Here is a 21,795-nt window from a genome sequence, read left to right on the forward strand (position 1 = left end):
TGTGCTGTGTTGCATTATTTATTATTGTATAGTTTATTTTCATTATCTCAGTCATATTTCGTTGGTTTATTTTATTGGATCCAAAGTGGTGTGCATAGTTAGAGCCAAAATAGAGTGGGGGGGCGGGGTAGAATATAAATCAGAAAGGGGGTCGTGGGTAGACATCAGAGTTCTGAGTGTTTTAATATGTAATTCCTGTCCTGAAGTTATTTTTAAAAATGTACAGGTAGAAATTGGCTGGTTGGGAGATGCAAGAATTCTCATGAAATGGTAGTGTCTCCTTGTTTCTCAGCAAAGGTTATAGTGTAATGAAATGGGATTTTATAATCCTAAGCTCTATTAATTGGACATAATGTAGTACATTACATTTACTAGTATAATAGAATATATCGCCCCAAAAAATAAAGACAAAAGACAGTGCCCAAAATCTATCAGGTGATGCAATAGCCTTGATACTTTTTTTTGTCTGCTTACTTACCGATTTGTAAAATGGGATAATGCACAACGGAGTCCTGGTTTTTGTGTTGGTGCCGGTTCAGTTAGTAATGATAAAATGCATGTGGCTGAGAATATCTTGGGTGTTGTAATGAAGATTGCATTTGACTTGGCATGGGATTGGCAGCTTGTTGCTTATGTGGGGTTCCCCCCCCCTTTTGCAAAATTGCCTGGATGTTCGTTGTAGATATTCTAGGGGCAGGGTAGGGGGCAGGGGGCATTTGGTGATAGTTGTAGTTTGAGCTCTCTGTTCAGGGAGCACTTTTAGTTTATATTTAACCTCCTCTTTTAGATTAAGCAAGTTACTGGGAAGGGCGAAGATTTCTTTGCCAACATATGGTAGTTTCCATTCAGTCATCCTGTGTCAGGCAGCACAGTGTGGTTTATGTTACTAGCAGCGGCTGTATCTCTGGCTCTGGCATATGTCTGCAAGTGATATTTGACTCCACAAGTGTTTCTGTGCATCAGACAAAAGTGGAAATAGTAGTGCTGAATCTTGCTTGGTCCCAAACGGGGGTGTTTACTAAAGATGATGCATGATTACAGCCGTTTGTCTTAGCAGAAGCAAATCCAACAGCGTCTTGAAAAACCTCAAAAGACTTCCTGAGGTTTCGCTGGCCGAATCCCTTTCGTTCTCGAGTTCCTCCTGCTGGTGGTGGGGGGTGGGGGCTGCCGTGTTTGTAAACATCCCTTTTCTGCTGGTGGCCCCCTTCTCTCCCCTCTCACATCCTGTCTCTTGCGTTTTTAGGAAACGAGCAAGATCTGGGTAGTCCTGCTGGAGCAGAGATCCCAGGCCTCCCGAATGGGAACCACAGGACAGCTGCCTCCCCGAGCTCTGCGCTCGCTTAGGCCGAGGCCAGATGCTGTTGGCTGGGACAAGGCTCAGCGCTTTGCTCCTATTCCCTTCCTGTGCTGGGAGGTTGTTTTCATTAGCTCAGCTCTCCTCCTCCTCCTCCTCCCCCTCCCTCCAGTATTGACTTTCCTAATTTGGTGTGTGTTTGCCTTGCTCTTCCCTGATTGGTCAGTGGAAAATGGTTGTAGTTGGGAGATCCTAGGTTGGGCTAGTTTCCTTTTTGGAAGGTGGCCTGGTGCACTTCCCCCCACCCCCCTTGCCCTCCTTCCCTGGGGCTGGGTTACTGTACCTGCAGTAATGCACACCCTGCTCAAAACAGTGTCCCAGCCCTGCCCTGCTGACCCCATCTTTCTTGCTCTTGCCTTTCTGTTTACATTTTGGCTCTCTTCACTCCAGGTTCTCTGTCTCAAGCCTCTGGGCTGTTGTTTTTTTTCCAGCCTACTTATTTTTGCTGAGAAGCTGCACTGCCTCCGAAAGGGAATGAGCTTTAGCTAAACAAAACCAAACCTGCCAACCTCAGCAGCTGCACAATGCGAGACTTTCTCACTTCTAGGAGGAAACGTTTCCACCCTTTGCTTAGTCAGGGGGTACTTTGTCCCTGGGAGCTGCCATTTGTAAACACGTCTGAATCCTATTTAGGAGTTGCATGGCTTTAAGTAAGAAGACGTTGGCTGGCAGCATAATCTGGGAGAGGCTGAGACAGCCCCTGGCCTTGTTTCTTCCTTTTGGAGTTCAGATTTCCTTAGAAAAAACATTGCTGCCGTGTTCAGACAAGTTTGTTGCAAACTAGAAAGGCACCACAGAAAAGTCTGGGGCGGGAGGAAGATGGTAGAAGCAGCTTGTCAGTACATTCAGGATGGCAGCCACATTCAAGCAGGAGCATTTTCAGAGCACTGAAATAACTATGCAAGAACCACATGCCGGCAGGCTAAATTAATTTCTGTCTGGTGTGTTGTGAGAGCCAGGTATACTTCACATCTCATGCATTTACCTGTGATGTCAAACCTGCATAGGAAATGTCCCCTTTGGATCATCAAGGGACATGAGGAAGGGCACGTGATACCTGAAAGCTTGTCCAACCATTCTCTCCACTAAACAGTTGGCTCAATAGATGCGGTCACAAAAATCCTTGCCTCTCTTTTGATAACGGACAAATTATGGTAACCTCCAAACTCCTTCTCTGCACTATCAAAATCCATCCGACTTAAAGGCCTTGGTTATGCCGTAGACTGGTCTCATCCGCACACATGCCTTTTTGTTGCACTGTAACTAGGGGCCTACTTAAATCATGGCGAGACTAAACAAATTTTGTGACTGATGCCGGCATAAAGAGCAAACTCCACAGATATTTCCCAGATGAGCTCAGCAGGCTCCTCGGTGCTGGTTGACAGAGAGGCCCTGGCAGAGGAGGAGGAACGACAGGGAGGCTGCCATGTTGTATGCTGGCTGCCCATTGTGCAGCCATGCCCCTCAGGTAGAGAGGCCCTGGCAGGCAAGAAAGGATAAGGGAGTGGCCACTGTCTTGTCTGCTGCCCTTTGTGCCACCTAGCTAAGTTGATTTTGTGGACACACTGATTTCACCGTTTCTAAGAAATCCACACAATCACAAATTGAGTAGACCCTTAAGTATAACCATATTCCCTGGCCCCATTGTGATGGTTGTTGCATTCCCCCCACCTCCCTTTTGTAGACAGATCACTAGATGGGGTTTGTTGCAGACCCCATTTCCCAGATTTCTACATAACATCACTTTGAATATAAATATTTAACATCAATATTTCTGTCCTCAAGCAAGGTGGCCACTGATTTGTTGTTTTGTTCTGGCAAGTCATTTAATCTCTGCTGCAATTCTTTCCTTGTATAAAATTGATGTAGTAATAGGTCCCTTCCAAAGACAGGTTGTAGATTAAATTGTGTTCTGGTTATTCAAACATCAAGTGATATATTAATATATGTATTTCCACGGACAGATTGTGCAAATAAATGGCTGATGTTCCTGACTTCTTTGATAAGGTTGATAGGGCCCCAGGTACCTTGTATAAGGCTATAACTAGCTTTCTGAACTAGCTTTCAAGGTCATTTTGGATTCAGTCCTAAATAAGGTGCCTTGTTTTCTAAAAGTGAACAGTGAGAAGAGCTGAAGGGCACCTGGGTTTTAAAATTTGGATTTATACATTGCTCCCTCTCCTTCATACTTCCTCTACTCAAGCACAGGAAGCCATTTTCATCAAGTGAAGAGCTTTGAGACAGGCATTTTATAGATGTGTAGATAATCCACTACTTTCTGCATCTGGACAAAATACTCGGCACCAGTGAGAATCAGGCACAGGGAAGATCCAAAATAGTAGGCCTCTGAGCCACAAACCAGCTAACCTGCTATAGGCCAGTTGTGTCAGCAGACTTCAGCAGGCTTAGGAGCTCCTGCACGTGGTTGATGTTGGCTGGAGACCATGGGCTAGAGGAGAAGGTGCAGATGTGTCACCAGCAGCACAGACACTTCCCTCTGCTTCCCTGGATTAAAGAATTCATTGAAGCCACAATTGGCGTGAGCTCACTTCCATCTAGAAAGGGAACTGTGGGAACGAGGGCAAGTAGAAAGAGGCTGATCTTTGTGGGTACTTAACGTTCCCTTTGTGCGGCTTGTTCTATTGCCTTGGGTTTTGGGGGTTTTGTTTTTTGCCTGGTTTTTTTTCAGTGCTCAAGTACGCAGAGCTGTTCTCCCCTCTTATGGCTGCATTTTTTTAAATCTGTCTAAAACATGCAAAGGCCTGTCTTTCTTTTGAGCTACATTTGCGAGGCTGGGGAGAGAAAAAGCAGCAGAGCATTCTTGCCCATTGCATCTGATTGGCATAACCTGGAAATGGTGCTTGGCTGTTCTGTGAACCGAGACACTGTACTTTGACCCACTGCTTGCTTATCAGTTGCATTGTTTGGTGCCTTTCCTGAAGGTTTACAGAATGGGTTAGGGCAGTAGGGGCCAAGCTTTTTGGCCAGCATGCTACAAAACAGCCCCTTGTCCTCCCTTGATTCAACTCCCATCCCTTTCCTCTGCCCTGTCTGCTGCTCTGCTTTCTACTTTCTGCCCTATCTGCTGCTGCTCTGCAACCTATTTCCTTTCTGATTTGCTGTGTGGCACATGCAGAGTCTGCCCCTGCCACTTGTGTCACTCATACTGCAGGGTGGTTGCCCTGGATTAGGGTACGGTCTTGGATTTTGAGTTGCAGGGAAAGGAGTTTTACATCTCAAGAAAAAGCCTCCTGCTGTTTGTTGGGGAGGAAGGCAGTGGGAAAGGTTCTCAGTCATAAATGACCATTCTTCCTGTGCACTGAATTGGTAGAAATGAACTGCTCTTGCAGATGGGAGCAAGGCACAATGGCCACTTGCTTCAGTTCTGCCTTTACTGTGCCCATTTTATGGACAATAGATTTTACTCTCCAGGATGCCTTTCCCAAACACTGTATGCATGAACGCAGATTTCTTTCCAACTCTCTTGCAAGCATAGATTCCCAAGTAAGAAAATGCTCATTTCATAGAGTTCATAGATTTTATAGACATTAGGGCTGGAAGGGACCTCAGAAGATCAAGTCCAGCCCCCCGCTCAAAAGGCAGGAAGTCAGCTGGGGTCATAGGATCCCAGCAAGATAAGCATCCAATTTGTTCTTGAAGGTGTTCAGCGTAGGTGCTTGAACCACAGCCGATGGCAGGCTGTTCCAGATCTTGGGGGCTCGGACAGTAAAGAAACGTTCCCCCAGATACTGGTGGTCACCCCTGATAAACTTATAGGTGGCCATCAGATCACCCCTGAGCCTGCGCTTTTCCAGCCTAAAGAGCCTCATGGCTCTCACCCTGTCATCATAAGGTCTGTTTTCCTGACCTCTGATCATGTGTGTGGCTCTTCTCTGGACTCTCTCAAGCTTCTCCACATCCTTTTTGAATTGTGGAGCCCAAAACTGGATGCAGTACTCCAACTGTGGCCTCACCAAGGCTGAGTACAAGGGGAGAATGATGTCCCGGGATTTGCATCTGTGGATGCAAGCCAGCGTTTTGGTCGCTTTACTAGCTGCAGCATAGCATTGCAGGCTCATGTTCATCTTGTGGTCAGTGATGACGCCCAAGTCTCTTTCTTCTGTAGTGCTTCTGTAGCCAACATAGCACTGCCGAGCCTAGAAGGATGCTGCAGGTTTTTCTTTCCAAGGTGGAGAACCTTGCATTTTTCGGTGTTAAACACCATCAGGTTCTCGTCCGCTCATTTGCTGAGCCTGTCCAGGTCAGCCTGGATCACCACCCACCTGTCTTCTGGCGTGGATGCTTGCCCCAAAGTTTGGTGTCATTGGCGAACTTGGCCAGTCTGCTCCTGACTCCAGTGTCCACATGATTAATGAAGATGTTGACCAATATGGGTCCAAGGACAGAGCCTTGGGGGACCCCACTGGTCACAGGACACCATGATGATTGACTTCTGTCAGTCACGACCCTCTGGGTCCGACCACAGAGCCAGTTGCCCAGCCAGCGGATCATGGTGGACCCAAGGCCACAATTGGCCAGTTTTGCCAAGAGGTGATCATGGGATACCAGATCGAAGGCTTTTTTGAAGTCAAGATATATGACATCAATCTCATCTCCCTTGTCCAGGTGATAGGTCACTTGGTCGTAGAAGGAAATGAGGTTGGTCAAGCAAGACCAACCCGCAACAAATCCATGCTGGCTATCCCTCAGGATGTTGGTGTCGGCCAGTCCATTAAGGATGGCCTCTTTAATAAACTTTTCTAAGACCTTCCCCGGAATAGAGGTCAGGCTGATGGGCCTGTAGTTAGCTGGATCCACTCTCCTCCCTTTCTTGAAGATAGGCACCACATTGGCCTTCTTCCAGTCTTCGGGCACTACACCAGAGCGCCAGGAGTTTTCAAAGATCCATGCCAGAGTGTAGATCGTCAGGGCCGGCTGACTTGAAGGTATCCAGCTTCTCAAGGTGTTCCTTCACGAGGTCAGCATTAATGGATGGCAGGGGATCTCCCTCACCCAGACCCCCCTGTCCCATAGCGGGCATGGGCATCCCATAGGACTGATGAAAGACCAACGCAAAGTACCCATTTAATAGGTTGGCTTTTTCCTGGGTGTCAGTTGTCAGTTGCCCCATCTGGTTCAGCAGGGCTCCAATGTTGCCCTTGCTTTTTCTCTGGCACCCCACATAGCTGAAAAAGGACTTTTTATTGTCCTTGATGCTGGAAGCTAGTTGGAGTTCAGTTGCAGCCTTGGCTTTCCTGGTTTGCTCCCTGCAGGACCGAACCAGTGCAGAATAATCCTCCTTGGAGGTGAATCCCATCCTCCATCCTTTGTAGGCCTTTCTTTTAAGAGTCCAAAACAATGTCTGGTGCCAGAGAAGATGGGCAAGGGCTTTAATTACTGAAAATATGACTCAGATAAACATTTGAAAGATTTAAGCTTGAGAAATTAAGCCAGGAGAGAGGAATGGTGTTAAACACTGGTACAGTTCAAGTCACCTCATCTGGCTGCCTTTCCTTCTGGGAAACTGATGGCACCAGATTTGGGAAATGTGTTTATTTCCCAGCTTGCATGTAATCTTTCAGTGTGACCTTAGACAAGCCATTTGACTTTTCTGTTAGTTTAATTTTCCCTATGAAATGGGACTAATACTTCAATAATTACTTTTGTGAGGATTAATTCACATATATATAATTTGCCAAGCATATTACTGTAGGTTCTGTAGAAATGCATCTTGTAGCAGCACTCTCTAACTGTTGACAGGTTTGGTTTTGAATTAGATGTTAGAAGGTGCTAAACGTGCAGCTGTCTTCTGGCATAATTTAAGTAGTGCCACAAGTGAATCCAGGGACATGAAAAATGCAGTAGCATTAAAAGGAAATTTTACTCGCCATGCATGTCCTGGCAGCCTGAAATGAGTCCATGTAGTTGGCATTGTGGCTATGACAGCCCAAGACCACCAGCTAGAAGAGAGACCAAGGGGGAGGACCAGACCCCAGTCACACTTGCCATAAACTGGCAAGGATTGTTTATATCCTGGACTACCCCTCACCCAGGCAGCTCTACACCACATGCTGAAACCTGTACCTGAGTGCATCTTGTCAACTCACAAATCTGCATGTAGGTGCTTACTATGCATGAGTTCATATATCCTCATATAGTTTTCTTCTTGCCCTTTTACCCTGGGCTAGCAGGCTGCGTGACAACTTCATGTTTTAGATTGCACCAGCCTACTCCAGCTGTGCTCCATGTCACCATGCACAGTGTCCTGTATCTTCTTCAACCTCTACAAACTCATGTAACTATCTTTTTTTTGAAGATTCACTAATAAAGTTTGTAAATCTGACCTGCAGCCCCACCACCTCTGGCTGTCATTTCTTCTCTTACTGGTGAAAAGCCAACGAGTCCAGCAGTAAAAAACTGGTTGTGACAAACTGAGGTTGGCAATTCTCTGGGTGGTGGTTGTCCGTCAAATCTAAAACAATGTCTCATCCTGGTGTGACTGGAATTATGCTAGCAGAGGTTGCAATCGGGGTAAAACGGAGATGCTGAACACTCCTAGTTATTAGGCTCATTGGCACACGGAGAGACATGGGATGTTAACTTTGGTGCCCTGGCCAAATTCCACCACGAGCAGCTACAGCTGGTCTGCTTACATTTTCTGTGGCATTTCAGTTGGATAGAAACACTCACTTCCCTTTCTAAATATTTAGAAATGCTGTATTGCACCCAGATGTGGCTGCCTTTTACTGTTGTTTGAAGGATGCATGTCTGTAACTTGTCAGCATCTAAAGTAGCTGGGGATGACAGATGCAACAAGATTTTATTTGCCCAAGAGGTGTATTCCAAGTTGTCTTCAGTAGCAACAGCCTAAATATAGAAGTGAGCCATGCTCACCTGCATGCCAAATGACTGTGTTTTTATCAGTAAAATGTATAGTAGTATGGAAATAGATTCAGTTATCTTTCATAGTATTTCTGTCCGACACAGAGAGAAATGTTTGTTTACATCCTGGTGTTGAAACGGGGGGTGTGCCCAAGTGCACACTTCCCCTGGCCTGGCCGCTGCAGGGGTGGGAGGAGAATTCCAGGAACTCCAGGAAGTCGATACGTCACTGCTTTGTGTTTGTGCGTCTGCTTTAATCCATACATGAATTGAATTTGGTCTTAATCCTTTAAACGTTTGTTCATAAGACCTTTTCTTCCCTTGTTGTCCCACCCTCTTTGCAATATGAAGGCTGCTGCAGCCAAGGCTAAGGATTGTGACCGGGGTGTGCCACTGCTGGGACTTGTGCCTGGAGGTTCCTGGCTAGAGGCTCTTGCCCTCTGCTCAGGGTCTGACTGACTGTCAGATTTGGAGTCTGGAAGGAATTTTACCCCATGGTCAGCTTGGTATGAATGGTGGAGGTTTTTGCCTTCCTCTGTAGTGAAGGGCAAGACCCTTTTCCTGGGATCTCTCAAGTGCATTTTAACAACCTCTGCAGCAACCAGACACTGGCTGCTGTTGTCCCCTGGTTTTATCTGTGGCAGGGTCTTTTGGTCATGAGCTGAATAGTTTTGCTAAGAGGTTGGACTGTGGATTTTTGTAGGGTGGTTGAGAGAGGGCTGATCCTGCCTCTGGTGGCATTTAGGCGTAGATGACCTCTGGAGGTCCCTTTCAGCCTTACTCTTCTATGGTTTCTATGAGCTCTGCCCCCTTCACTGATTTGTAAATGAGCCTCATTTTCACAGGCAGCACTGCGGTGTATATGGCAGAAGCAGAAAGTAGAGCAGGAGATCAGACAGGGAGCACAGGGCAGGAAGCAGAAAGCAGAGGAGCTCAGGTAGAGAGCACAGAGTAGGCCACAGAAAGCAGAGCAGCAGATTGGGCTGAGGAAGGGGATCAAAGAGGAGGGAGGGTGTGGCGCTAATTCCTGGCAAACCTGCCAGAAATGTTGGTCCCCATTGGTTTCTTCTATGCCAGCAATCCTCAGCAATTCACCCCCGGCCTAAAGGAACTGTAGGAGTGTCAGGGTCACACAGAAGAAACGCCCCATCGTGGCTCCAGCATGTTAGAGGATTTGCTTCTCCTGAGTCTCCAGCTAAGCACCACCACCAATCCCAGATAAACCAACCCCATTTCATTAGGAAAATTCTCCAGACACTTCTTTCCCCAGGGCCTTGCTTCTTTCCCAAAGGGGTGATAACTGATAACATTTATTTTGAAGAGGCTTTGGGAGCACTCCAATAGAAGTGCTGCACGAGCTGCAAGTTCATTTTTTGATGGTTTTAACGAAGATTATATTTGAACTCACTGTAAACTTCAGAAGCCCAAACCTGAAGAGTAGAAGCCAGACTACTTCCTCTGCTTATCTTCAAGAATCAATTTGATGCCTGTGTCTGAACTGCGTGAGTGTTTTTGCAAGCCTTGAAGCCTATTGTGTGTGTGCATGTGTAGAAACACAAGGATGCATCATTTTAAAGTGTGCTGATTTATTTGAGATGCTCCTGTGACAGGCTTTCCACTTTACTTGCATTTTAGCCATTCTGTCTGGGGCTTCCTATTAGCATATGTTTGCAGATGGCTAGCAAATAGCTCTGTCTCATCTTAACCTGTTTCTAGCCTGCTCATTACCATAGTGCTTAATATATCAATTAACAGCAGCACTGCTTTCTTCCTCTTCTCCTTCATCAGATCTGCTTTCTATGGTTATTCCTGGAGAAATCTGTCTAAGGAATAACTTCATTGGCCATTTTATGCCTTCCTTTATTGGAAGAAGGCATGAGCATATGCATATTTTCAAGGCTTGTCTGTCTGGAGAAACTACTGAAAAATAAGCCAGTGTTCACATTTGAAGTGCAGTACCTGTTCTGCAGTTATGTCAGGAGTGGGCACCTTTATTCGGCTCTAAATATGCATTCATACAGCTTAGGTTATTCTGTTTCCCAAGTAAACTTAAAAAAAAAAGGAGGGGGGGTTTGTTATTGTGGAAGGGCTAATCTTAGGCTGTGTAGACAGGTCAGGCCCTTTCAGCGAGCTCTGAAAGAGATAAGGATTCATGTGGATTGCTGGAATTGGCACATGTTCATAATTACAAGCACTTTACCCAAGCTACCTCGATTCTCAAGTGCTGAAGACTGTCTGACACCTGATCCACATTGGCTCGAGGGGCGTACAAAGGAATGATCTATCTTGTATCTTCTAATTAGATTGTAAACTGTTTGGGGCAAGAGCTATCTTTTCCCTGCATTTACACATTATGTACTGCAAAGGAGTCCAAGTCGGGCTCTTAGGATGCAATAGCTGGCATTTAAATGCACCGTCTTGCTGCTCATGACTGTCTTGCTAGGAAGCAAATCGCTTTCGACAGCATTATCGAAGCCCAGTGCTGGGAACTAGGACCCTGTTTCTGTTCTGCTTTAGCTCTGCCTGAATAAGGGTGGGGGGAAGCAGCTTTTCTTTCTCAATATGTGAATGTTTGTTTGTCCTGACTCTACCATACTGGGGTTAACTTCTGTGATTTGAGGATGGGCTGTTGCACCAGCACTGAGCAGTTCAGCTTTGGGGCGGGGGGAATGGGCTGCGACAGAGTGATGCTTCAGGTTTCCTCTGACAAATCAAGGATACATGATCCCCAGACAAGTCTTGCTGATTAGTTCCCTGTCTGCAGTATGCACTTCTGTGCATCTGAGTGGGGCTGCAAATTAGCCCAGCCTTTGTTTATTTGTGCCCTTTTACCAGTCCTAGCATGGCTCTTTGTGCTTCATAGCTGTTCTTGTATTGCCACCTTGCGGCAGTCCTTCAATGCTGATTTTTGTCTTTCCTCCCTGCAGAGATGCTGGCATGTTGCATGCTCTCTATGCCTGCAGTTCCCATTAGTTGTTAATAGGGTTTGTATGCTGGTGGTTTAAAAAGACGGATGGCCCTCAGAGGTATCTGGGTTGAGCTGCTTTTGTTAACCTTGCCATTGTGGCACGGCCTTCAGGAACTCATGCTGCTGTTACAATACAGCCGTCTGCCATGGTGGTTTTAACCATGACATTGTAAAAGGAAGCAGCCCTTGCGAAGCAGAAAAATGGAGTGATCACTAGACAGAGAATAGCATTAATTAGCTTTATGACTGGAGTGTAAGGTCTCTAATTACTTTTATAACTTAGATACTTGGGAGAACTAAGCTCTGACACAGCATTTGGTTTTCAGTGAAGTCCTGGGCTGGCTGCACAGAGAAGGCACCGTGCTTTCTGCTTTGAAACTGTGTGTGGTCTAGTAATGTGAATGTGATGGAGTCAGGAATCAAGCCTTGTTTTATCACCTTGAATGAGATCATGTTGTAAGGTTTGGGTAACCCAGATGAAAAAGAATAAGCTCTGGGGATGTAGAGGCTTAACTGTAAACTGCTGAGGGGTCTTTAAAAGCTAGGAGTTATACCTATGCTGGTTGATTTCTGGTAATAAATAACTGCGGATGGATTGACGTTCTCTCTCCTCCTCCTTCCCGCATAGTGTTCCCAACTCCTGTCCGGCCAGTCCCCGTGGTGCTGGGTCCTCAGGCTATCGCTTCATTCAGAACATTACCTCGGAACTACAGCTGGCAGCAGAATACGCCGCAAAAGCAGCATCGGAACAGCAGGCAGATGCATCTGGCGGGGACAGCCCAAAGGTTCAGAGAGACATTACTTACCCCGCAGGGCTCTTGAAGAGGCAGTTTGGGTGCTGCCCGCACTGACTAGAACTGGGGAGGGGAAAAAGTACAAACCCAAATGAAAGATGTACATTGTCACTGGGGTAGTGCCCCTTCATGTTGTTAGTTGGCGGTGGGCTGTCAGATGATACCTCTGCCATTTTAGTTTTCCCAGATGTATTTACTACAGTCACTTAAACGCCACTAACTCAACTTTTTGAGGGGAAAAGTATGAAGCCATAGGCACTGATTTCCCCTGGGCAGCTATATTAGAAGAGCATTAAAACCAGAAAAAATCTTATTTTCTCCTTTTAATGAAGAGCTTTACCACTGTATACAGCACTTTGTAAAGTACTTTGGGGGGAGGGCAGGAAGGGGAAGGTGGAAATCCTGCTATGAACAATGTGCAGGCTAAGCCAGGCAGAAGGAGAGGCCTGCTTTCCAGGACCAGGAGGGAAGGGGAGCAGGGTGGGTAAATTCTAGGATTTTAACAACAAGCAAGAAAAGTGAGCGATAAGGAGGGAGCTGCATCCTGATGACTGAGAGAGAGAGCAACTCGGTCAGAGATTGTGGCACTGAATGATTGTTCTTACTGAACCATCCCTTAAGATCACTACGTTTTTCATCGAGAAGCAACGCGAGGAACTAGAAATAAAATAAACCTGGCAAATTTCAAGTGTTAGAAAGGGCAGGGACCTCCCTTGGGGAGGGTAAATGGAGGGAGCCTAGAAGCAGAATGGGTTGGTTTGTGTTTGTGAAAAGAACGTTGTTGCTTGGCCGTACGTTTTGTGGTGCCTATGAAGGTGTCTTTCTCCTTTTATCTGGCTTGTGGATGAACTCTAACATAAGTCTTACTACGAAGTGACTAACATTCTGCTGTCCATTTTTTCTTAGGATGAGTCCAAACCACCATATTCGTATGCTCAGCTAATTGTGCAGGCCATATCCTCAGCCCAGGACAGGCAATTAACACTAAGTGGCATCTATGCCCATATCACCAAGCATTACCCGTATTACAGGACTGCTGATAAAGGCTGGCAGGTGAGGTCTTTATACCTACAACTTACTGACTTTGAAAATCCTTTGGGGGTTTTTATTTTTTTAATTAGATGAAATTATTATTCTTTTTTTGCTGAGGGCTTGGGGCAAAGATTCTCATTCTTGAGGGCTGGGATCCTCATTCTGCCTTCCTTTCCTGACCTTGCTTTCAGCAGTTGCTTCTGGCCTGATTTTTATTTTACTTTTTTCTGTGACCGTACCCAGGTGTTTTGGGAACAGTCCTCTGCAGAGAATGCTTTGCGATTACCCCACCTCAGCATGTCTCCACCATTCTGTCCTTTTGTCTTTAACTGCAGTAGTTACCCTCAGGATGCCACCATTTTGCTTTCCTTTCCCACTGCATCAACCTTCTGGTCTGAATGTGCCCCACTCCAAAATAATACTCAAGAACCATGGGTCTGTACATTCATCATGGTCCTTGGAAATCTCGTACAACTTCTACATATTTAACTAATATTAAGTCAGGCTTGGGCGCTCAGCTACAAGAGTGTTTCTTTTCATGGGGCAGTGGTCAGGGCTCCCCCTGCCATGTCTTGTCTTCCATCATCACACCTTTGGGCATTGTTGTTTCAAGATGTTGAGACATCCCCTCCCCCCCCCACGTGCACCATGCACCAAAAAACTGCATCCAGATGCTGATTCCATTGTTACCTGTGCTCTGGAGTAGCGTGGCCTTTTGCACTTAGCAGTATAATCAGATGCACTCTGTCTGCCCTGGTTTCCCTGCAGTTCCAGTTGGATATGGAATTTAACTTGGACTACAGCGTTGCTGTGCATTGTTAACCAGCAGCTGCTGTAGCCATCTTGCAGTGGTAGGTGAAGTGCTGTCTTCCTTTCCCTAGCAGCAGCCTCACTCTTAAAACACGTTTGTTCCTTGACAGCTGCAAAAAACAAAACAAAACACCATGGTAGAAGAAGGTTGAGAAACGAGTTTGCACAGACGTAGGCTTGGTAGCTTTCTTCTGCCCTGTGGCAGGCAGTGTGGAACATAGTCCAACATGGAACTGTTCATGTTATTCCAAGTGGCTGCCAAACTGCATAGGTTTGGTAATAGGGTTGCTGACAGTCTGACGCAGTGATTCTCAACTAGAATGCTTTGAGGTCCTTTCAAGGGTGCCACACAGTGTTAACACTGTGGTGCCAAATCAATTCGCAAGATTAAACCCAGAGATTTCAAATAGAAATCCATAGTGTTGGAATCGTTCTGACCTGTTGTGGTCTTTCTGAGTTCTTGGCCCCGGAAGAACTCTGTTTGTGCTCAAAAAATGGAACGATCCCCAGGAGCTGGTGTTTTCCAAGGGAGGGCTCAAGAATAAAAAGATTGAAGAGCCACAGGGCTAAAGGTGTGTTAATTAGCCCCTTTTATTGCGGAGTGTGGCGGCCTCTAGTGGTCTTTGCTCAAGCACAACTGAGCAGTTTGGTAAGTGAATGTCTTAGCCACACAAAATTTTTCACTTGCCTAAGATGTAAAAGGCCACCTCTGTGGTACACTAGTACGTTCTAGCACAGTTCCACTGTCCAGGCCTTCAGAAAGGATCTACTTTCATATCTTACTGCAGAAGAGTTGCTGAGCTCACTATCATTAGGAGGTATTGCTAAGGAATAGGTGTCCAAGTGGCCCCAGGCAGCTCCATCTTCCTTCATGGTTAATGGAAACTTCTTATTTGTAATCTTCTTCAGGTTTTTACTAGTTATTTCCTTGCCCTGGTGAAGGTTGCTGAATGCACAGCTTGCTTTTGGTTACGACCAATTCTGAAGGGGGTGAATATTGTCCTTCTGCCCTGGCTGTGAAGCCCATTTGACCTTCATATGCTATTTCCATGCTGTGTAGTAACGGGCTTCTTCCTCTCCTCCCGGCAGAATTCCATTCGGCACAACCTCTCTTTGAACCGTTACTTTATTAAAGTCCCACGCTCCCAGGAGGAGCCTGGAAAAGGCTCTTTTTGGCGAATCGACCCAGCCTCTGAAGCCAAGCTGGTGGAGCAGGCATTCCGGAAACGAAGGCAAAGGGGCGTGTCCTGCTTTCGGACACCTTTTGGACCCCTCTCCTCCAGGTGAGTTCTGCCCCCTCTTCTGTTTCTTGTGCCAAACCCTTTGAAGAATTGTTGTCCAGTATGTCGTGGCAATAAACCTGTCCTCCTCTATTGGATTTAGAGTGGTAACACGGCTAGATATGCCTGAAGAATGCTTGGAGTTTATTTTTTAGTGGGTATAAGATCACTGTTAATACATCTGTCTTCGCTGTAATTGCAAGGAGTTGCAGAACAGGTATCAAAGGAAGAAGTGGTATACTACAGTAGCTGTTGGTTTTGGAAGAGTTGGGTTCACATATGCAAGAGGTCATATGAGAAATTGCTGTCTGATATATGAACCAGACTCTTGAGGGGACATTACTTTATTTGTCATGATTATGAGCAGTGGGGATTCAGACATGAGATGAGAGGAAATGAAATTGCTCCAGCCAGTGGGGCATGTGTAGAAGAGAAGCTAAACACTAACTAATGTACCTAATGCAGTATATCCTTCTTAGCTGTTATATGTCCAAAAGTTATCTCAAAATGGGAGACCAGGGAAAAACAATATCTCCAGTGGCTTCCACATCATGAAGTGTGAGAGAGAAGAATGTATTTATTGATTGTCAAAGGAAATGGGAAGCCCACAGATAGTATACTTATTTGACAGAAGCCTTTTCTATTAAAATGAATATAAATCAAGCCAGGCTTCTTCACAGCCCAGTGATACCTGATCAGTTTATCCTGTGAGACCTGACAGCTAAACATCACGCCCACTTCAGTTTTAGATTCTAGAAATGACTGTGCAGGACCTAGGCTTTGGAAATCCATAAACTCATCTGTCTTCAAATATCTGTGTTGGACTGCTAAATTGCTGCACTGGCTCGAGAGTCTAGGAATGCCTTCAGTATGCTTGTCCCTGTCTGGGTTTGGGAGCATTGTTTATAGAGGTGATTTCTTGAAGACACAGTTTTTTCTAGTGCATTTAAACTTTTGAATGCCTCCATCTAGAACAATGTTCTCATTCAAGGCTGGCTACTTTCTTGGTCAGAAGGGAAATGAAGTGCTTGTAGCTGTTACCTTGAGTTTTTGAACAGCAATTCACTTAAGTGGCACTTGTATGCCTGAGAATTTCCTAATTCCTGGTACTGTCAACTTGAAGATGACCTTTTCCTGAGCTCTTTGTATCTGTTCTAGGTGCGAATAAAACCTGAGGTTCCCGTAACTGAACAGTTAGCAAACATTTTTGATATTTTTTTCAGAGTACATTGTGGTGGTGTCTCTGTAGTCAGCTTCCCCTGTAAGAGCAGGAGAGAAATGGCAGAGAGGGCTGGGGGGCCTGGGCTTTTACCCCATTCAGCCCTTTTTACACATCACCAGAGGATCAGGAAAATTCTCGAATGTTTTTAAATGTCAGGCTCTGCTAATCAAAGGGCCTTTGTTAGAATAACATATTTAAAAAGGTTGACTTGTGCCTTTCAGGGTCAGATTTCATCCTGGTACAGGTCATGGCTGCAGAAAAGTGCTGGCATGCATGTGTCAGGCCTGTGGGCTTGTGAAGGGAGCGGGGGTGGGTGTACACACAAGGGAAGAATGGTTTCATGGTGCTGTCGAAGCAGAAGCTCCAGCTGTTGGAGATGCCTTTGGCTCTCTGTGAATGGGTTCTTGGTAAGTGCAGAAGATGCCTGACTATTCATACTGTGTCCTGCATTCTAGGAGTGCCCCTGCCTCCCCAACTCATCCTGGCCTGCTGTCCCCTCACTCTAGTGGCCTACAGACTCCAGAGTGCCTGTCCCGGGAGGGCTCACCCATTGCACATGACCATGACTTTGGGTCAAAGTTAGCCTCTGTTCCAGAGTATCGGTATTCACAAAGCGCGCCTGGTAAGTAGCCTCTGTATTGCAAGAAAGCGCATTCATCTTGGCAGGTGGCCATGGTATTGAATGCTTTGCAAGTATGTTGGTGGCTAGAGGAATGCCAACCTGCCAGGGAAGCATCTGATTGCAAATTCATCCCTTGCCCCTTAGCTCTGGAAACTGAGGAAGTTTAGATGGCTTTAGAGCCTGCCTCTTACTAGCCTCAGCTTCCAGGGGCTGTGTCAAAATAGGGAAAAGGAGCTTTGTGCTGCTGTGGCAGACTGCTACCAGTATTCAGTCTAGTTTACTGCTATTCTGGGCAAATGTAAACAATGCTGCAGTCTTTACTGTTCCCTCTCCTCTGGCCATTTAGGCCAGTTGTCCTCTCGAGGCTTCTGTGTGCCTGTAGTGCTCTCTGACTAGCTCCTTAAAAGCATTTGTTGGAGACAGAGCTTGGCATTTTTTTCTGCCCTGGTGGGGGAGAGATTTGCAGGATGGTGATCTTGGAGCTCAGCACTCCCTGCGAGTGTGCAGGCCTCTCACAGCTTTGCATTCTGAGCATAAACACTGCATGCGGTGGCCCTCCGCCTCACTGCCTAGGAGCTAGGAAATGTAAGGGTGAAGGGGGCCAGCATGGCCTTTAAACCATGATTCTTCTCCCTTATGCTTAGGTGCTGAGCATTATGTATCAGCAGTGCCTCAGGCTGCTTTCCATCTGACTCTAACAGGCATCTCTCTTCCATTTCAGGCTCACCTGTCAGTGCCCAGCCAGTGATCATGGCTGTTCCTCCCCGGCCATCCACTCTAGTGGCAAAGCCGGTAGCCTACATGCCAGCCTCAATAGTGACTTCGCAGCAGCCCTCTGGTCATGCGATTCATGTAGTTCAGCAAGCACCCACTGTTACGATGGTCAGGGTGGTGGCCTCCTCTGCCAGCTCCGCTAATGGATACATACTGACAAACCAGGGCACGGCAGGCGGCGCTCACGAAGCAGCCGGTGCAGTGTTGGACTTAGCTGGTGATCATCGAGGTACCTGATTTCTCCTCTCTGCTCTGTGCAAAGGAAGTTTCCAGCGCCCTGCATGAAACGTGGGAGGGAGTGGGGTTCACAGCTGCTGCATTTATTGGGTGTTTTATCTTTAAAATATCAGTCGCTAGATACCACTTAAATGGGGTCAGAGCTCCCATATTAGATCAGCAGGGGATCCAAGATCTGCGGGGCCTTCACAGAGTAAGAGTCTGCCTAGAGTTTTCCAGGAGACAACCTTTATATATACAGCAGCGAAATATTTATTGGGGTCCTGGTGTCCCCCTACATTGCCTTTGTGGGCTGAAGCCCCATTGAGTACATTGGACAAAACGGAAGGGGGGTGTTCTGCCAGCCAGAGCCCCAGCACCCCAAACTAGGACCTTGGTCTGAAAGGCAGCACAGAGAGGCTGTTTAAATACTTGGGACTCTGTGGGTGTCTGAAATGTATCGCAAAGGAGGAAGGGTGCAAGCTTGTGGGAATGAGTCTTGTTGATGTGTATGCAGTATCTCTGTTTAGAGGAATTGTCAGACAAGTCCTCTAAACAGTCAGAGAACACTTGGAGAATTTTCTGACAATTCTTCTAAGACAAAGTGAATTATATTAAGGATCACTTTGTCTTTCTGAACAGGTGGCTCTGGTCTCAATGAGCACTGTGAGCTAAGCTTGGAATACAGGAAAGGTGTCCTGGGCCATTGAATTCAGCCCCCTGTGTTCACAGATCATTATTTCCCTAAGACATCCTAGAAGTCAGCATTGCAGACCTCCATGCACAATATCCAGAATACTTTCCATAGCTGAAGGTCTGGCAGATAAGGGCACTGCCCGTTCCCTGTCGCTGCAGTGACAGGGAAGGATTTGGTTAATAATTTAGTATTGTAGAGGGATCATTTTCCTTTGGCTGTGCCTCAGGCAACACATCCTGTGCTGCAGCCCTCAGTGATAACTACATGCTGTTGCTGTACAGGTGTGTGCAGTACAGGTGTGTTCTATACAGGTGATTCACTCCTGGCATAGGAGCAGCAGGAGTGAATTCTACCCTCTCAAGTTGCAGGTGGGGTGAAACAAAGACTCTTTTCCCTACAGTAATACTAAACCCTAAGCATTTCCTTTGGTGTTGGATGTCTTATTTTGCTCTATGCCAGACTCCTGCTTGCCCTCTGTGTAATCTTAGGGAAGGAAATCTGTGACAGCTTGCCATGTTCTGTAGTTCTTTGGTACGATGGTGTGTATTGCTATGTCTCAGGGGATTCGTGTGGAGGCAAGGAACACTCCTCGTTTAGGTTACACTGGTTGTAATCCATGGAAAAGCTGTTGGGTACCTGTAACTCAAAGAATCAGGGGGAAAATAGCTTTTTGCCCCATACAGGTCTTCAAAGGGAAAGTCTGTCCTTAGCACTGGGGAAACGGTTTTATGGGAAGCAGGGGCGTGTGATATGCGCAATTAGAAACCTTGCGGAATCATCATTAAAGATGGCTGCAGAGTTTGAAAGGCTTCAGAATAATAATTTGTTCCCCAGAGTAAGTACCTGTCACTTTCCTTATGTCCCCAGTTGCAGTGTTCTTTCCCTAGTGAATGGGATGAGAGAACCACTGCCTTCAGAAACCTGATCCTGCTGGGTGAATTGACTCTCAGACAATGCACCTTCTAGGGCCTGACCCTGCTTAAAGAGTTTTGGGCTCTAATATCACAGGATCAAACCCCAAGTACCACCCATGTCATCTACCCCTTGGAGTCAGTGGGCGCATCCAAACGAGTGTGGACATTTGGTTCCCTGGAGACGAGTAGTGGCGCCGCAGCTTGCACCACAGCTACTTGTTCCTGGGAATGCCTGTGCCATGTGCACTTTGATGCACAGCAAGTTATCCTGAGTGGGATAGGGGAGGCTGGGGCTGGCACTGGACTGGCCACTGCAGCCTTACCTGGGGGCTGCCCAGGGCTACAGCAGCTGTGATTCTGTCGTGCAGAGCCTGGCCGGCAGCCAGAGCACGGCTTCAGGTGGCCCAGCTCTGCTTTTGAGCAGTGCGCACTGCCTGTGCCACTGCAGACATGTTTGCAGTGCCACATACCGTACAGCCTTGCTACTGTATGTGCTACTGTTTGAGACCTATGCTTGACAAGCGATTACTTTCCATTCCCTCTAAGTATAGATTTGGGGAATTCTGGCTGTATGTAGTTGGGTATCTCTGCTTTTCTGACCTCAGGGTAGGTACTGCTGCTAACAGTTGCAAAAATGAAGTCTGCTCACAAGCCTGCCAGGAAGTGAGTAATAATCTTTTCTCTTTCAATGTCCAAGCAGGCCTGGATGAGAAGCCGACGATTGCATTTGCCACAATACCCACTGCCAGTCGAGTCATTCAGACTGTTGCCAGTCAAATGGCTCAGGGTGTCCCAGGACAAACGGTCACCATCCTTCAGCAGGCAACTCCAGTAACTCTTGGACAGCACCAATTACCTGTGCGGGCAGTGACGCAAAATGGGAAGCATGCTGTTGCCACCAACAGCATCACTGGCAGCACTTACGGTATGGCTTGTATAAGCACACTCTGTGCCTCCTTATCAGACGTAGTTTAATGTGCACTACTACTGCAGTTAAAGTGCTTAGCTTTCCAGGGGTTACCCCAGCTGACTGAAATGCTTACACCAAGATGTAAATTCCACAGATTTCTGCACCAAAAGCACCACTGATCATCTTCTCCCTTGGTTGTTTGTGATCCCTTGGTTGGTTGTTCTTCTTTTATCGTACATTTCTGAGTGCTCTGATTTCCGCCCCCGCACCATGAAGCAGCTCTGCCTTGTGCAGCAACATTACCCCTGAAAAGTCCATGCATGGCCCAAGTATGCATCTGTTCCTTTATGCCCTCTTTCCCTTCCCTGGAGGGTTTTCGTCTTTGGCTCATCTTGAGCCTAATTTCTTCTGCCTGTTTTTCTCTACCGGCCAGCCCTTGCCCTCAGTATCACATACTAAATCTTCCCTGATACTCTTAGTACACTATTAAACCCTGAATCCTATTCTCAGAATATCCTTCTTTCTTTTACTGTCTGCTTTGCATCCAGTCTCTCTCACTGAGTCATGGACAAAGAATCTAAGATAATGGTTCCTCCCCTCTTCCCATCCTAAGAAGATAGATTCATGGACCCTGGGAAGAAGAAAGCATATTTCATCATTTCTGACATTGCAGGATTGTTCCCCTCAGGAACTTGTCTAGCGATTTGTCCAGTCTAGTTTTAAAAGTCCCAAGCTTATTTTCCCCTTGGGAGATTCTCTGTGCTGTTCCTCAGAATGGTAGGCATCCTCCTATAAAGGGTGAGGACTGCTAATGGCAGAACCCTTGTTCTTTGTGAGATGCTGCTTCCTCTTCCTAAGAGAGTATAAAAATTGCAGCTTCTCTTCTATGCTGTTCATGGGCAGTCAGCACTGTAATGTCTTAGTTGCGTGGAAGTTTCCTTAAAAAAAAAAGATGAAATAGATGCTGCTTTGCTATAGCATTATGCAGATGTTAAAGTAGGACCTTTTGATTGCCAATTATACTTCATTTATATTTGGGCACTCTAACATCACTAAAATGTGTCTTGCTTTTTGTAATCAGAAGTGAGTATTGGAATCCTTCTGATGGCTCCCAGCCTTCAATTAAGTGGTGATAAACTGTCTGTGCTGAGGCAGGGGAGCACAGAGAAGGCTACCTGAAGCTGGTTACAGTACCCAAGTTGAAAAATCTGGGGGGTTTTTCTGCATCTTGTGTTCCCTGGGTTTTTACTGTTTTGTTCTGATTTCTAGCCCCTTTTAAGGAACCAAGATGGTTCTTCTAATTCATGATCAGTCACTTCC

General features: G+C 46.3%; 1 protein-coding gene across 1 annotated transcript in view; it reads left to right on the forward strand.

The window, feature by feature from the left end:
• The window catches only part of FOXK1 (forkhead box K1), a 64,974-nt gene that overhangs the window by 30,807 nt on the left and 12,372 nt on the right, over window positions 1-21,795 (forward strand). Inside the window, exons 3-8 of the mRNA XM_090023167.1 lie at window positions 11,833-11,989; window positions 12,905-13,051; window positions 14,930-15,123; window positions 16,798-16,964; window positions 17,686-17,967; window positions 20,266-20,490. Coding sequence (XP_089879293.1) covers window positions 11,833-11,989; window positions 12,905-13,051; window positions 14,930-15,123; window positions 16,798-16,964; window positions 17,686-17,967; window positions 20,266-20,490 — 1,172 coding nt within the window. The remainder of the gene's footprint in view (window positions 1-11,832; window positions 11,990-12,904; window positions 13,052-14,929; window positions 15,124-16,797; window positions 16,965-17,685; window positions 17,968-20,265; window positions 20,491-21,795) is intronic.

The sequence above is a fragment of the Crocodylus siamensis genome, chromosome 12 (assembly GCF_052110815.1).
Source record: "Crocodylus siamensis isolate JL-2025a chromosome 12, ASM5211081v1, whole genome shotgun sequence".
Taxonomy (NCBI): Eukaryota; Metazoa; Chordata; order Crocodylia; family Crocodylidae; genus Crocodylus; species Crocodylus siamensis.